The following is a 15,433-nucleotide window of genomic DNA, read 5'->3' as shown; positions in this document are numbered from 1 at the left end:
ACAAAGGGATTCTTTCTTAGTGAAGAAGAATTCATGCGATTAATTAATTATATATGATTTTTTTTTTATTAAATCAAATTGAAAAATAAAAGCAAAAAAAATTACGATAAAAGAAAAGTTATTATTCATATTTTATTTATTATAAAAATATAAAAATGTCAAATATAATTAAAATTAACTAAAATATTTAACATTTAATTTATAAAAAAGTAATTATAATTAAAATTTATATATTTTAAAATTATTTAATTTTTATATAAAGAGAAAAAAACAAGTGAAATAAACTTAACAAGATTATATAAAAATAAACTTAACATCAAAATCTTTTTTTTTTTTTTTGTATTTTTATGTTTGTTTTATATAAAGATTTTATTTTACTTTTGGTTAATCTTTCTTTCTTATTAAAAAAAACTATTTTTTAAGAAAAGTTAGTCAAGCATAATTTTTTTGAATTATAAAACTATTTTCAAACATATTATAAATTTCTTCTATTTTTTCTAATATTTTTCATGATGAAAGGATTTGATTTTTTGCACAAGAGCCATCCAATAAAATAATAAAATTATATATTTTAAAAAATCCTAAAAATATTTATTAAGTTTGAATTTTAAAAAAAAAATTATTATTTATTTATTATTACTGTTTAACTTCTTTTTGGTATATTTAGAAAAAAAACAAAAAAAAAGACAAGAAATATTAGGTGATGTTTGTTTTGAATAAAAAAAATCAAGGTATTTAATTTTTTATATTCAGTTAAAAATAATTTATTGATATCGTTCAACATAATTAAAGTAAATCTGTTGATAACAAGTTTATTTTAATTATGTTAATAAATTATTTTTAATTAAATAAAAAAAATAAAATATTTTAGCTTCAAGCAAAAAATAAACACTACCTCATTTTTTTTTTCCCTAAAATATATTGATGTGGACTATAATTATAAAAAAAATAAAAAAGAAAAAAAAAGTTGCGTTTTTGGCCCACACGAGATGGAGTGATCTCCAAGCAAACAGTCTACAAAGAAAGTTAGGTGTTTACTAAACAATAAAATTAATAAATACTTGTCACATCAAAAAAATTACATTTCCTTTTTCTTTTCCATAGATTTTCTTATCTTTTTTAAGTTTAAACATCTGCTTGGTTACTGTGAAAGGAAAGGAAAATTCAGGATTTTGGAAAGAAAACTTTGAAATTCATACTTCTTTTATTTTAATAATAAGGAAATAATATAAGGAAAAGAATCAAGTGACAATTTTTAGAGTTCTAATACTATCAAATCTAAAAATTTAAATAATTAAATAATAAATTGAAGTAAAATTTTAAAATAAATTTTATAATTATGTTTAATTCTTAGGAATTTTAAAGAAAAGAAAATAAAAAGGGAAAGAAGAATAAAATATAACAAAATTCTTTTTTATTTAATTTTCAAAGAATTAATTTATGAATAATACAGTGAAGATATCAATTATCCTAAGATCCAAAATGATTTAGATGATTGGAAGTTACCCAAGGTGTCTAATCAAGAAATTTATAAGAAAAGAACCTTTAAGTTTTCCACAGATTATACTATCAAAACCTCTTAAATGTCAGTCAGCTTAGAACACAACGATCAAGTTATAAGATTGTTAGATAGCAAGTCCCTTGAGAAGTATAAGAAAGATGGCTATAATTTCATACACTTTGGTATGATCCAAGTAGCAGCTAAGCCTTTGACAAGATTAGGTTTAAACACCTCTATTGTCATGTGTTTAAGAGATAATAGACATCTCGATTATCGAGATTCTATTATAGGCGCAGTCCAAGCTGGACTAAATGATGACCCAATTTAGTTCCAGTGTTTTCCTAACTTCACAGTTAAACTAAGAGATGCAGACATCTTAGATTCAGTTGTCCTGCATGTTAAAACCCATGGCTTTTAAGTTCAAACCAGGAAACAATCATGTTTCCATCATAACTAAGTTTGCCTATAAAAGCATGACCACAAGCGTTGGATCTGGAGCTCTTTGCACCAGTCCTAAGGGAGAAACTACTCTCTTTTACTCTGATATGCTAGATAAGTCAAGCTTCATAATCCCTAAGAAGATCTTATGGAAAGATGTTGAGTTTCCAGAAAACTGACATTTTGCTAATGTCGTTCCAGCCATAGAATAGAGATATGAAAGGATTGAACAGTTTGTTCAATATCCTGATAGAGAAGGAGATCTGATTTTCTCCAACTCTTTCCGTCATTCAAGCAGCCCTAGAGTTTCAGTCTATGAACCCTCTAGAACTTCAAGCTCTTCTATCCCAGTCAGAACCACTAGGGAAGAAGAAGGTTCCACCTCAGCAAATCCTAAGAATATTAAGCTAACAGGTGTTAGCAGTCACACCAACGTGGCCACACCATTTTACACAGAGGAAAATGAGTCTACTCAGGAATCACAACAGGATGAGTCCCCTGTTATGTCTCCTACCTATTCCCAGATAATTAACACTAAAAGCTTAAGTGATAAGGACTTTGAGATCAACAAGGATCTCTTAAATGTCTGAGACCCTGATATGGTTGGGTATTAGGTAGCCTTGACTGGATTAGCTGGATCCGAATGATCATAGTACAAGGTCATCATCTTGTTTGGCATAAGGTTAGAAGAATGAAGCCTTGCTTCTTCTTCAAGCTCAACTTGTTGACTCCATAACATTTTATGAGGAGAAAGAGCTTGACTAGATTGGGTTTTTTGGTTAAGAGCTTGGGTATTCTTTTTAGGGGCCATGGTCTCGTGAACCCTGCAAATTTCATGAGTTGAGTAATCAGGAAAGATAATTTCTCCTTTAATAGACTTAATTTGAAAATTAGGGTTTAAAATAATCCAATCAGTTGAATCATACTTAAAAGCTATATACTTAATTGTTTTCGCAGATGTGAAAACGACTTTTAAAAATCCTTGGTTCAAAATATCAGTTTGAAATTTTGAAATGCATAAAGGAATGCTTAAAATATCCTTTATAATGAGATTATGAATAGGTTGGGTACCTAATCTCTTAGGTGGAACATCTATTCCAACAAGATTAATCTCATGATCACAAGGAGTGATGTTTGCAACATGATTAGCAAATTCAAAAAGAATTTCCTTATCAAAGAGCTTTGTTCTTATACCTTGGTTATCTATCCACATGGGATAAATAGAGTTTAAGAAGGGGATTCCTAGGAGGGCTTTCTCCTTAAGGTCCTTAACAAGGATGAAAGTTTGCTTAATACAAATGTCATGGTTACAGATATGAACATCTGTTAATTTATACTTGATGGCAAGTCTTTTGCCATTGGCTCCAAATAGAGACTCACTAGTCTCTTCACATAAAGGAATATGTACAAGATCTTCTCAAAGACAATTCTCAACTACACCTGAATCAATCAAAGCAATAATGTCAAAGACAAATTTATCTTTGACTACTATAGTAAGGGAGACTTCCCACCTCTGGAAGATAACTAACAGTATTCAAAAAAGCATATGTCTCATCATCATTAACTTGTGAAGATTCTGGAACATCCACAAGGTTTCCCTGATCCTTAATGATCTTATTGATTTGTCCTTGGAGATCTGAGAAACCTAAACTTGTGAAATGTTTTAAATCCTTAATTTCCTTTCTATACAGCTTTACTTCATCACGAAGCTCCTTAATGCTTACTTCCTTGGGAGACTATTGGTCAAACATGTTTAAGATATCATTAAGGTTATAAGGATTTACAGTCTTCTTAGCTTCTAGCTTAACAACAAATTTCTTAAATACTTCATAAAGATCTTGCTTAGTTTTTTCATCTTCAATTTTTCTTAAAGTATCTAGGATAAATTCCTGATCTTGGCTTATGACATTTATAGTCTTAGGAAGGCAATTACAATTACCCTTAATACATTCTTCTTGGTCACTAGAAGATTGGCTAGAAACTTCACCACTACTGTCTAGTTGATTAATATCATCTTCATTATCTGAATCAGTCATTGATTTAAAATATGTGGAGTTTAACATTACTTTACAAAGCATATCTTTTAGGTCTTCTGAGACATTTAAATTATTAATCTTTTGCTTAACCCTACAATCTTTTTTATAGTGGCCAACCTTGCCACACTTAAAACAGATAATTGGTTTGACGTCTAAAAGGGCTTCTACCTTTTTCTGGGCATCTTTGTTGACCCTTCTTTGGACGTGTCTTGAATGCTTAGTTTCATTCATCCTATAGTTACCATAGGTTCCTCTTTTATTATGGTAAAACTTATCTTTGCTAGGCTTCTTGCTTGTTTTTTGCTTAGAGGGAGGCATAGTTTCTTTTTGGTTAAAACCAATTTGGCTACAAAATGACCCAAATTCATTCTTGTAGATTTTTTGTTCATTCTTCATTTGTTGCTTAAGCTTGAAATCATTGCACAACTTAATCCCTTCAGCTGTGACAATGCTTATAATCTCACCATAGGTTAGCTTATCATAAGGGATCTGACCATTATGTTGTTCCCTTATCTTAATTCTAATTCTCTCAGAGAAAAGCTTAGGTAGTCTTGAGAAGAATTTTTCTTTCCAAAAAGACTAGTTACAGTCTGACCTTAGCATGACTTTGGTTAGGAAGACCTCCTTATACCATCTAAAGTCATGAAGCTTGGGACACTCAAGGTTGGTTAAGAGATCTGCAGTCTTATCCTTAATCTTTGCAGGATCTCCAATGAAGTGCTTAGATATTGAATAGATAAGAGTTGCAACTACATCTTCAATATCTTGGCCATCTTCGTCCTTAACAACTTCATTATTCTCATTAATCCTATAAGCTTTTAGGATACTATTTCTATCATCAAAAGTGAGATAATTATCCCACCAACCCTTAAGCTGACCTGTAAACCCAGCAACAATTGTCTGAGCTACAACATGATTTGGTAGTCTATTGTTTAACTTATAAGTTGTACTAACCATGGTCATTTCTTGGAGCTTAGTGAGTATGTTATACTCTGTCATACCATCTATGTTCCATTCATAGATAGTACCACTGGTATATGAGGCTTGAGTATATTGGTTTCTTTCCTCAAACTGCATGTCAGGAAAGGTAGGTCTAGGGTAATAATTCCTAGTCTTAAAGGCTTCCAAATTGTTGATACTCTTTGAAACAGTTTGGTTATGGGGTTCCTCAAACATCTTAATTAGTTCATCAACTTCTTCTTCTGAACTAATATCGCCCTTAACCATATTGATTCTCTTATGAGGCTGAACTGTCAAAGGGACAACAAGATTATCCTTAATCTTCTAGTTAATCCTACCAATGAAAGCTTGGTTAATTTGGGGATTTTCTTGGAATTCCTTAGAGAATTCATAAGGCTTAATCTTATTAGTGTTGTCACTGGTAATCCAAATCTTAGTGTTATTAATACGCTTACAAGGATAATCTGGATATTGCTCTTGTTTGAAGAGTTCAAACCAAATCCAAAACTTAATGTTTTTCTTTTCTTGTCTTAAGTAAGCATAAAATTCTTCTTGGTAGAGGGTTCTAATGATTTTAGGGACAATGCTAAAGAACCAATCATTTCTTTTCTTATTGACTTCAGAATAAAAGTCTTTTCTTAAGAGATCCTTGTTGATCTCAAAGTCCTCATCGCTTAGGCTTATAGTGTTAATTATCTTGGAATAGGTATGAGACATAATAGGGGACTCATCCTGTTGTGATTCCTGAGTAGACTCATTTTCCTCAGTGTAAAATGGTCTAGCCATGTTGGTGTGACTTCTAACACCTATTAACTTAATATTCTTAGGATTTGCTGAGCTGGAACCTTATTTTTCCCTAGTGGTTCTAACTGGGATAGAAGAGCTTGAAGCTCTAGAGGGTTCATACACTGAAACTCTAGGGCTGCTAGAATGTCTGAAAGAGTTGGAGAAAATCAGATCTCCTCCTCTGTCAGGATATTGAACAATCTGTTCAATTCTTTTAGATCTCCATTCTATGGCTGGAACGGCATTAGCAAAATGCCAGTTTTCTGGAAACTCAACATCTTTCCACAAGATCTTCTTGGGGACAATGAAGTTTGACTTAAATAGCATATCGGAGTAAAAAAGAGTAGTTTCTCCCTTAGGACTAGTGCAAAGAGCTCCAGATCCAATGCTTGTGGTCATGCTTTTATAGGCAAACTTGGTTATGATGGAAACAAGACTATTTCCTGGTTTGAACATAAAGTCATGGGTCTTAACATGCAGGACAATTGAATATAAGATGTCTGCATTTCTTAGTGTAATTGTGAAGTTAGGGAAACACTGGAAATAAATTGGGCCATCATTCAGTCCAGCTTGGACTGCGCCTATAATAGAATCTCGATAATCAAGATGCCTATTATCTCTTAAATACATGACAATAAAGGTGTTTAAATCTAATCTTGTCAAAGGCTAAGTTGCTACTTGGATCATACCAAAGTGTATGAAATTATAGCCATCTTTCTTATGCTTCTCAAGGGACTTGCTATCTAACAATCTTATGACTTGATCGTCTTGTTCTAAGCTGACTGACATTTCAGAGGTTTTGATAGTATAATCTGTGAAAAACTTAAAGGTTCATTTCTTATAAATTTCTTGATTAGACACCTTGGGTAACTTCCAATCATCTAAATCATTTTGGATCTTAGGATAATTGATCTCTTCACTGTTTACAACAGGATCTTGAGAATTAGTGGATCTCCTAGACATGGTTCTGAAATTGAACTCATTTTAGGGTTTTGATCTAAAGCCTAATAGCAGATTGACAGACCTAATGAGATGTCACCCCAACTCTCTTACAGCCCTAACAAACGCCTATCCCCGACTAACAACGAGCTCAACCGGCAGGGCTCACGCTCCTCGGCACACTGCTACTTATCTTAGGATAGCTCAAAACATCCAAAACAAACCCAATTTCCCTTCCCGTGGCTCTGATACCAACAACACCCAGGATAAGGTCATATGCAATGAAATGAAAAATTATGCCAAAATTCAAAACAAAGAAGAGGAGTTAGAAAATAAACAAGATGAATAATAAGAAATTTAAAGAGAAGGAACCACAAACTTTTAATTACATAAATTTAAAACCATCCATGATAGGAGGTAGACTGAAAACATAAAATATAAACTGAAAACTTCAAACTTTATATAGCTTAAAAACCATCCATCATAGGAGGTATAACATAAAACATAGATACATAAGGAGATGAATATCTTACAATGGGAGAAGGGAAGAAAGCTTTGAAGAAATTTTGGGGCTTGAAAGGCTTACATGTTGAGAGAGAAAGAAGATAGAAGTGAGAACATAAGCTTGAAAGGGAATAATAAAAACCGATGCTTACAAATGAGGATCAAGCCTTCTTAAATAACCAAAAAGGGAATATTAAATAGTACCAATCAGGGGACAAAGCACTGTTTGTTTTTTGACTAACTGTAGTGAATAGTAATCCCGTGCTTGAATAGTGAATAGTGAAAAGTGAACAGTAAAAGACACTTTCTACTGTAGCATTTTTGACATTTTCACCGAGAATCTTACTTTCGGCTAATAAGACGGCTGACAGGCTGCTTTGGACTGTGGAGTCACATGCTTGCTACTTTAGGTGTTGAAACTGCTTAATTGGATAATATTCTTGTTGGTAGAAAGACATAAGGTTGATAATTACTTGGATCTTTTTATTGAAGGAAGAATACCTTCACAGTCGTCACCATTGTCTGGAAGGAAGCTTGTTGAATCATCAGATTCTGCATAAGAGTTCTCTTGGGAAAAACTTGAGCTTCCTTCTTCAAGGATTTTCTGGAAATCTTGAGGGGTCTTTGCTGCTACGAGCATGGCTTGTAGCTGCTGTTTCTTGAGGAGAAACTGTGACATATCATCACTGGCTGAGGCTTGTGTGGGGTTCTTGAGGAAATATTGCTTAATTGCTTCTGAGGATGCATCATTTTTCAAGGTGTCCCATCATTTAGTTTTAAAGGTCCTTCCAAGAGTTGGAAAGACTGCTGATTCATCTGCAATAATAATGTAGTCCCGCTGGACTATCCAAGCCAAGCCAAATTTACTGAAAAAGAATAATAAATGGGGAAAAGCTGAAAGTTCATTAGGGATAACAAAAGAACTGTTGAATAGCTCAAAGCCATTCAAGATGGGCTTAGGAAGAATCTTAATAAACTGACCAAAATAAGTCCACCAACTGTGGAACCAAAATGGAAAAGAGGAAAGCTGATTCTTAGATGGAAAATAGAACATCTATGAATGATGGAAGTCCTTATTCTAAATCAGAAAAGCATTGAACCATGCTCTCTGATAATCCCAATAATTGAAAAACCTTGGTTTTGATGGTTCAGAGAATTCCCTCGAGAAATTGGGATTTTCACCCCATTGCTTAATAGTAAGAATCTTATAGATATGGCAGGTAGAGAATGCCAAACCCAAATTGTTGAACTTATCAGTGTTATGCTTGATTTTAACATAACCAATTTCCACAAGGATTGCTTCATAAAATTTTCTTGTTTTTAAAAGATCACCAGAGGGATAATGAAAATTTTCATGAAAAACTTTTGCTGCAATCTCTCTGGGGTTTTTAGAGAAAAACTCTCTTTCAATAACCAAAAGAGGTTGATTTAAATCATTTTGCCAATATCTTGATTTTGCTAAAAGAGGTGTGGGGTTGGCAGCCACTACAATTTGCTTGTTTGAAAAAGAAGAGCTTGAAGCTAATTCCTTTTGGGAGGGATTAGTCTTAGTAATTTGCTTAAAGGTCTGAGACCCTGAAATGGTTGGGTATTGGATAGCCTTGACTGGATTAGTTGGATCCGAATGATCATAATACAAGGTCTATATATATATTTCTTTACTATTTTTCCATGATATTCAAATATAATAAAAATATTTTCCTTTTAACATTTATTATTCTCATTAACTTTATATAGTTCTTGAAAATATTTTAAAAATTTGTAAAAATAAATAAACAAAATAAAATATAAATATAAAATTAATAAATTCTTTTTATATTTTTTTTCAAACTCCTTTTATTTATTTTTCCCTTTTTATATAAAAATTGAATCATTTAAAAACACCTAAATTTCTAATAAATGTTTATTATATTTTATTTTCTTTCCTATTTTTTCTTTGATAAACTATTAACCTAAAAATATGTTTGAAAATATTATTTAGGAATTTAAAATGATTTCAACTTGTTTTCTATGTTTTCAAATATTTTTTAAAATTAATAAAATGCCTTATTTTCAGTTATTTTTCATATTTATTCCATTATTTTTTAAAACACAACACATCATAAAAGAAAAAAAATGACAAAAAAAAAAAAAAAAAACAAATATAAGACTTATTTAGTGACAATTTTCAAAAATAGTTTTTGATAATAATTATGTTCTATACCATAAAAGCTTGTTTGAAAACTTAAAATGTTTTTAACCTATTTTTAATATTATTAAAAATAATTTTTATCGTAATACTTTATTTTTAATCATTCTAAATGTTTATATAATTATTTTTTAAAACAAAACTTAAAAAATAAATTAAAACAATATAAAACAACTAAAAAATATTATTTAAAAACACTTTGTTTTCTGTCTTCAAAAATAGTTTCCAATCTCATAGAATTTCTATTTTTAATAACAAAAAACCATTTTCCAATTCTCAAATATATTTTCCTTTTTTTTGGAAAAAAATAGAAAACCATTTTTAACAATAGTAAACAAACATGGCCTTCAACTTTCAAAACCAACGAAAAAGCCATAAAAATGTTCATATGACGACATATTACATGGATACCTCAATTTTGAAAGTCCATAAATACCGGCAGAACCTAATAAATACAGAGCAGAAGTCTTTCACCAACCTATTATATATGCATTTCAAGACAAGTTGCTGCAATTCCTTCTGTTGAGGAGTCGCTGTCGACGACATCTCATATGTATCTGTGCCAGATGCTGACAACAAAATAATATCAGTACCCTTGTTACAAAGTTAGATGCAGCAATAAATTGCAGCAAATACAGAATCCATCACATACAATATCATCCAAAGGATCATAATACAATTCCCGGAATCTTCATATTCAAAGTGCAGTAAAATTCGCCCCACAGGGCAGGCCACTTTTGAATCAAAGGTCAAAATGATCTCCCTTTGTCACGTATCTTTTATATTTCAATTTCCTTTCTTTTTCAAAATTTTTGTTAGAAACCAAATAAAAATAATAAAAAGAAAAAGGGACTTGTAACGATCTATTCCTATTGATATAGACTTCTCTGTCAAGGACTCAAGGGACTCCCACGATTTTAAAACATGTATACAAGATTAAGAGGAACTCGTATATATATATCGTTAAGAACTTTTTCTATAACCGATATGAGATATCACACACAGTTTCACAAAATGCTTATCACTTGCATTTTGTTTCCCCCAAGGGCCAATTTGACCCACAATTCATTATCTACAACCACCTCGAATCCAAAAACTTATGCAGGTGGGGTTTTTCTAGTATTTGTGTTACATGTGCGTGAATCACCTTTCAGAGGATAGAGCTTAAAACCAGGGTTCTAAACCTGATGAAAACAGAGGATATTAGGGTACTTTTTCTCATGAATATGCTTTTTACATAACAATTAAAGAGCATTCAAACACAACCTATTTTTTTGAACTCAATCCTAAATATCCAGAAAAACAGCAGTATCCAATCCCATAAATGCATTGCTATGCAAATTCTCAACTGAAAAACAGGCAAGGCTAGAGTTCATATCAATTCATGGGAATGGCAAGATTGTTCATAACATGAAACAGTAAGATTAACTATGCAAGAATCGAGTTCATTCCCCAGGTTATCAGATGCTAATCAATCAGCTCAACCAGCTGTATCCCTTCCGAGGAATTAAACAATAAACGGTGATTTATCGATGTAAAATAGATGAAAGCACATTAACATACAATTTTTAAGGTAATCACTCCTTTCCATGAAACTTAGACAAGAAAGAAGAAAAAAATCTGCATCACATACAAGATACTCCCCCAACCAACATGGGAATCACATCAATGAAAAGGAACGAAAAATCTAAAGATAGTACAAGCCCCTCTGCATATTTTCCCCCTATTCTTAAAATCAGAACCCAAAAGCATAAAAAAGCAAACACATTCAGGTGCAAGATAGTATGCATATACCTGCCTGCTATTCAGGCGCCAGCCAGGCCACAACTCGGCCAGACCTCTACTTCTGGTTGGTGGTACCCTTCTTCTTAAGTAAGCTTCCAAACTTCCGAAGTAAAGGTCTCTTCTTCTTCTGTTGTTGCTGCTTTGTGGGTGAGCTTCCACCATTTTCAAGGTTCTCTGATGATAGCCCGTTAATCTGATCAAAGCTGTCACCACCCTCTGCCTTTGAGTCGACATCCTCTTCGAAGGATCCATGCTCTGTCTCTCGCTCTGGTGAGTAGTCTTTCTCTTCTATTTTGCAGCTCTCCCACATTTTAAATTCACCTTCTACTGAATCGTCCTCTTTTTCTTTGCTTTCATCGTCCTTTGGTTTTCCATTCAAGTTTTCAAATTTGGCAGTGTTAGTTTGAACTGCGCCTTCCTTCACGGGTTTACTCTCTTCCTGAAGATCTGCTTTTGTGGGCTCCTCGCATTGTTGAGATGGGATCTCCTTTTTGGGCTTCTCCTCTCTTGCATTTCCATTTTCTTCTGAAAATTCAACCACCTTAGGGAGCAAATCATAATCCTTTTCACTGTCGGTTAGCTCTTCATTTTCCTCAGTTTCAGTTTTCTTTTTGGCAGTAGCTTCTTCAAGCAACTTTGATAACTCCTCAACCTTCTTCAGAGAAGTAGCTTCTCTGCTTCGGAGCTCCTCATTCTCTTGAATTACATTCTGTAACTCATTTTCTTTGTCCAACAAATTCTCCTTCAATCTCATACTCTCAGCTTTTGCTTCCCCAAGAACTTCCTTTAAATAAATGACCTCAGATTCAGCTTCCTTGACGGTAGCCTTCAGCTTAGCTCCTTCCTCCTTTGTGGCACAAGCTTCTTGCTCATTCTCTGCAAGCACACTTACCAATCTATTTACTTCTTTTTCCAATGAGGCGTTCTGTTCTTGAGACTGTTTCACACAATTGGCCAAATGAAGCTCTTGCTGCTCCCACTCTGCCTTGGAAGTCTCAAATTCATGCTTGGATTGTTCAATCGTACTTGTAAGAAGTTCAACTTCGTGTTTTGCATCATCAAGCAGGGTTTCATACTTCTCATTAGTTGCTTTCAGAACCATCTTCAGATCTTCAATCTGGTTGTCATACATTTCTTGCTCTCCCTGAGCAGCTAATAGCTTTTCCTTGGCTTCCCTTGCTTCTGAAGAGACTTCATGTAAGGCTGAAGCTAAGCTTTCCATTGCCTTTTTACTTTTCTCTTCTTCATCCTTTGAATTTTCCAAGTCATTTAGGAGTTTGTTTTTCTCTTCCAACAGATTTTGAACACTGGAAGCAGCAAGCTTCTCATTGTTCAAAGCCTGAGCTTTCTCCTCCTTCAGAGTTTCAAGCTCAGCCTTCAGAGATTCCACCATTTTTCCCATTTCAGAAGCTTCTTGCTTTGCCACTTCAAGACGACGTTCTGACTCCTCAAAATCCCCTTTCTGTCTTCCAAGTGAGATTTCCAACAATCCCACTTTTTCTTTAAGAGCAGCAATTTCGGATTCTGCATCATGCAATAGACCATTGTTTCCCTCGAGCTGTTGCATGACCGAATCTAAAGATTCAGTTGCAGATTTCTCCAAACGAGTTGCTTCCTCCACCCGAGTCTCTAATTCCTCAACCCTCTGTTTCCACTCCTGCACTAAATTTCTTGCATAAGATTCAGCCATTCTCGCAGCTTCTAGATCAACATTTAGCTGTTCAATGGAAGCCTCCCTTTCTGCCAATGCCTCCTCAGAAGCTTTTGCTTCCTCAAGTTCTTGTTTCAGAGAATCTATCTCAGAGTTTAGAGCTGCCACCATCTTGCTGTTCTCATTAGCCTCCGTCTCATTCTTGGAATCAAGCAAGGCCTTCAACCGGGTCAACTCAGCTGAGAGGATCTCAGCCTTCTCAGCATGAATCTCAGCAATTTTGGTTGCATCATCAGCATGGCTCAAGGCCTGATTCTTTGCATCTGAAGTCATGGCCAATTCTTGCTTCACCCTTTGCAGCTCCTGAGTGGCAGAGAGAAGAGCAGCAACATCTAGTGCATGTTGGCTCCTGACACTTTCAAGCTCTTTCTGCCATTCATCTTCCTTTTTTTGGGCTGCCTCGATCCCTGCCTGTTCCATCTCAACTGCTCGGAACTTCTCAATCTCTGAGTTCTCTTCTGCTCGTTTTTGAGCAACCAAAGCCTCCCTGAGTTTCTCATTTGCCTCTTCAGCTGATTTATGTGCTTCTTTCAATTCATCGATGGCTTGCACCTTCTCTTTCTCAGCTATAACCAACTGTTCCTTTGCTTTCTTGAGATCTTCTTGAGCATGACTCAACTGAGCCTGTAACTCTGATCCTTTCAAAACCCGCGATTGTGGTTTCTAATAAAAGAACAAAAATGCAAATACAAAGTCAAATAAGCTTCATAGAATCCATTTAGGCTTACATCAAAAGCACCAATTGAACTTAATGGCGCATAGAGTTCGTTTGTAGATTTGGGGTAAAAGGATTTAAGCTTAAATCTAAAACCCAGCGTTAAGCAACACAATGAAACACAGAAATAGATGCAAACTTAGGTAGCATTCCGTTGGGCAAGATTTAAATTTGAAAATTTTGTGTAGATTTGTTGTCCATGAGATTTAAATTCAATTCAAACCACATCAGCATATAAAGGTGACCAAACAGTGGAACTCAAATATTGTCCTGCAATTCCGACTCCAAGGCAGAAATCATGCAAGAGCACAAGTTGGCTTTGGAAGTGCGGAATTGGATTCTGAATTCCAAATCTATCCAATTTAAAATTCTTGCCTTTTGGTTTATTTTTTCCATTTGTGGCTTAGAATTTAAATCCAACTCCAACTAGGCAACTACATTGGATACAAAGTAACCAAATAGAGGAATCAGAACAGAGTCCTCCAATTCCAGTTACACAAAGCCCATGGCCAATTCAGAAACTTACTTCAGGTGGGGTAGAAACCTTCGGGGATCGACGCTCAATTGTGGGCTTTGAAGCAACAGATCGCGGGGACCGATCAACCGAAATGCGAGGATTGTGCAGGGGAGAAGGTGAATCAGTCTCTGATTTAGCCACTCCCCTGCCCAATTTACTAACTCTAGGAGTTGCTGGTGAAGGCTTGCTATTGGGAGTATCAGATAAAGTAGATCTGCTCAAGTTCAAAACATGGTATGAGCACGTAATCAGATCAAGACCTATTACAGGAAACACAAAATGCAAGATATACAAACACAACCCATTTAAAAAAAAAAAAAAAAGCAAAAGGGTACACAAAGGAGATGGATCTAAGCCAAAAACTGAAAATTTACATTGAAATTCAGCATCAGAAGTTCACTGCTAGATGAAAGTCTTCACACAACAAAATTTGAAGTGATGAACTTTTACAGTTACAGAGAGTATATACAAATCAAACATGAAATTAGTGCAAAAAAACATTACTCCAAACTCAGATCCAACCCACCAAGCCAAAAAAAAAAAAAACCACAAGAAAAAACACTAATGAACTATGGCAATGGTTGAGAGAAACAGCAAATGAAGTAAAACCCACATGTAAACCAAGTCAAAAAAAAAAAAAAGCAGAAAAAACCCAGAGAAAGAGAATAAAGTGAGAGAAAGCACTGAGAGAAAAACAGTCACAATTTGAATCAAAACTATGAAACAAGAAACCCCAACAGATCCAACACACCCAAAAAAGAAAAAACCCAGAACCAAAAACTCAAATTACCAACACCCACAAGGAAAAAGATCAAGCACCAAACAACACAACCCAAAATTCCCAAATCAGATCTGTAGAGACAGAGGGCACTGACTTTGATTTAGAGGCCATGGTGTGGGTTCCAAGTAGGGGATGCTGCAGCAAAGTGAATGAAGAATAAAATGCTTAGCAAATGGATTGTCAGACTGGTTTGGTGGCTGCTAAAAAATAAAATGCTGACATTGTTAGAGAAGAGGAGAGAAGAGAGAGAGATAAGAGATTGGCAGCAAACACAAGCAGTTAGAAGAGAAGAATTTCTTAGAGAGCAGAAAAAAAATTATTTTTAGGTTGGTTTGGTGGTGTGGGGTGGCCACACCACAGAGGGTTGCAGTTGTGGTTTTTCTTTCTCTCTCTACTTTCTCTCTCTTGGTGGAGCTTTCCTCCAAATTACTGTAAAGAATTAAAAAAAAATTAAAAAAAAAAAAGATAGAAAAGGATAATATGGTATGAAATTCAAAACAATTGTAATAATTGGTACTCTCCTCTAGGTTTCTTTTAGACAAAAATACAACTTTTTTATTTTAAAGTTAATT

At 34.1% G+C, this 15,433-nt stretch overlaps 1 protein-coding gene across 3 annotated transcripts; it reads right to left on the bottom strand.

Annotated features, from left to right (window-relative positions):
• Positions 1-9,683: 9,683 nt before the first annotated feature.
• On the bottom strand, positions 9,684-15,203 carry LOC117933579 (WEB family protein At5g16730, chloroplastic-like). 3 transcript variants are annotated; one of them, XM_034855008.1, is made up of 4 exons: positions 14,956-15,203; positions 14,090-14,294; positions 11,147-13,511; positions 9,684-9,921 (listed from the first exon to the last, which is right to left on the bottom strand). In XM_034855008.1, exons 1-3 carry the CDS (start codon positions 14,970-14,972, stop codon positions 11,193-11,195), a joined length of 2,541 nt encoding a protein of 846 aa, XP_034710899.1. In that variant the 5' UTR covers positions 14,973-15,203; the 3' UTR covers positions 9,684-9,921; positions 11,147-11,192. The 3 variants fall into 3 exon arrangements, with proteins under 3 accessions (XP_034710899.1, XP_034710900.1, XP_034710898.1); XM_034855009.1 differs by having other exon boundaries at positions 11,151-13,511; XM_034855007.1 differs by lacking the exon at positions 9,684-9,921 and having other exon boundaries at positions 10,846-13,511.
• Positions 15,204-15,433: the final 230 nt, after the last annotated feature.

This window comes from Vitis riparia, chromosome 16, assembly GCF_004353265.1.
Source record: "Vitis riparia cultivar Riparia Gloire de Montpellier isolate 1030 chromosome 16, EGFV_Vit.rip_1.0, whole genome shotgun sequence".
Taxonomy (NCBI): Eukaryota; Viridiplantae; Streptophyta; class Magnoliopsida; order Vitales; family Vitaceae; genus Vitis; species Vitis riparia.
This window is presented reverse-complemented; position numbering and strand designations above follow the sequence as displayed.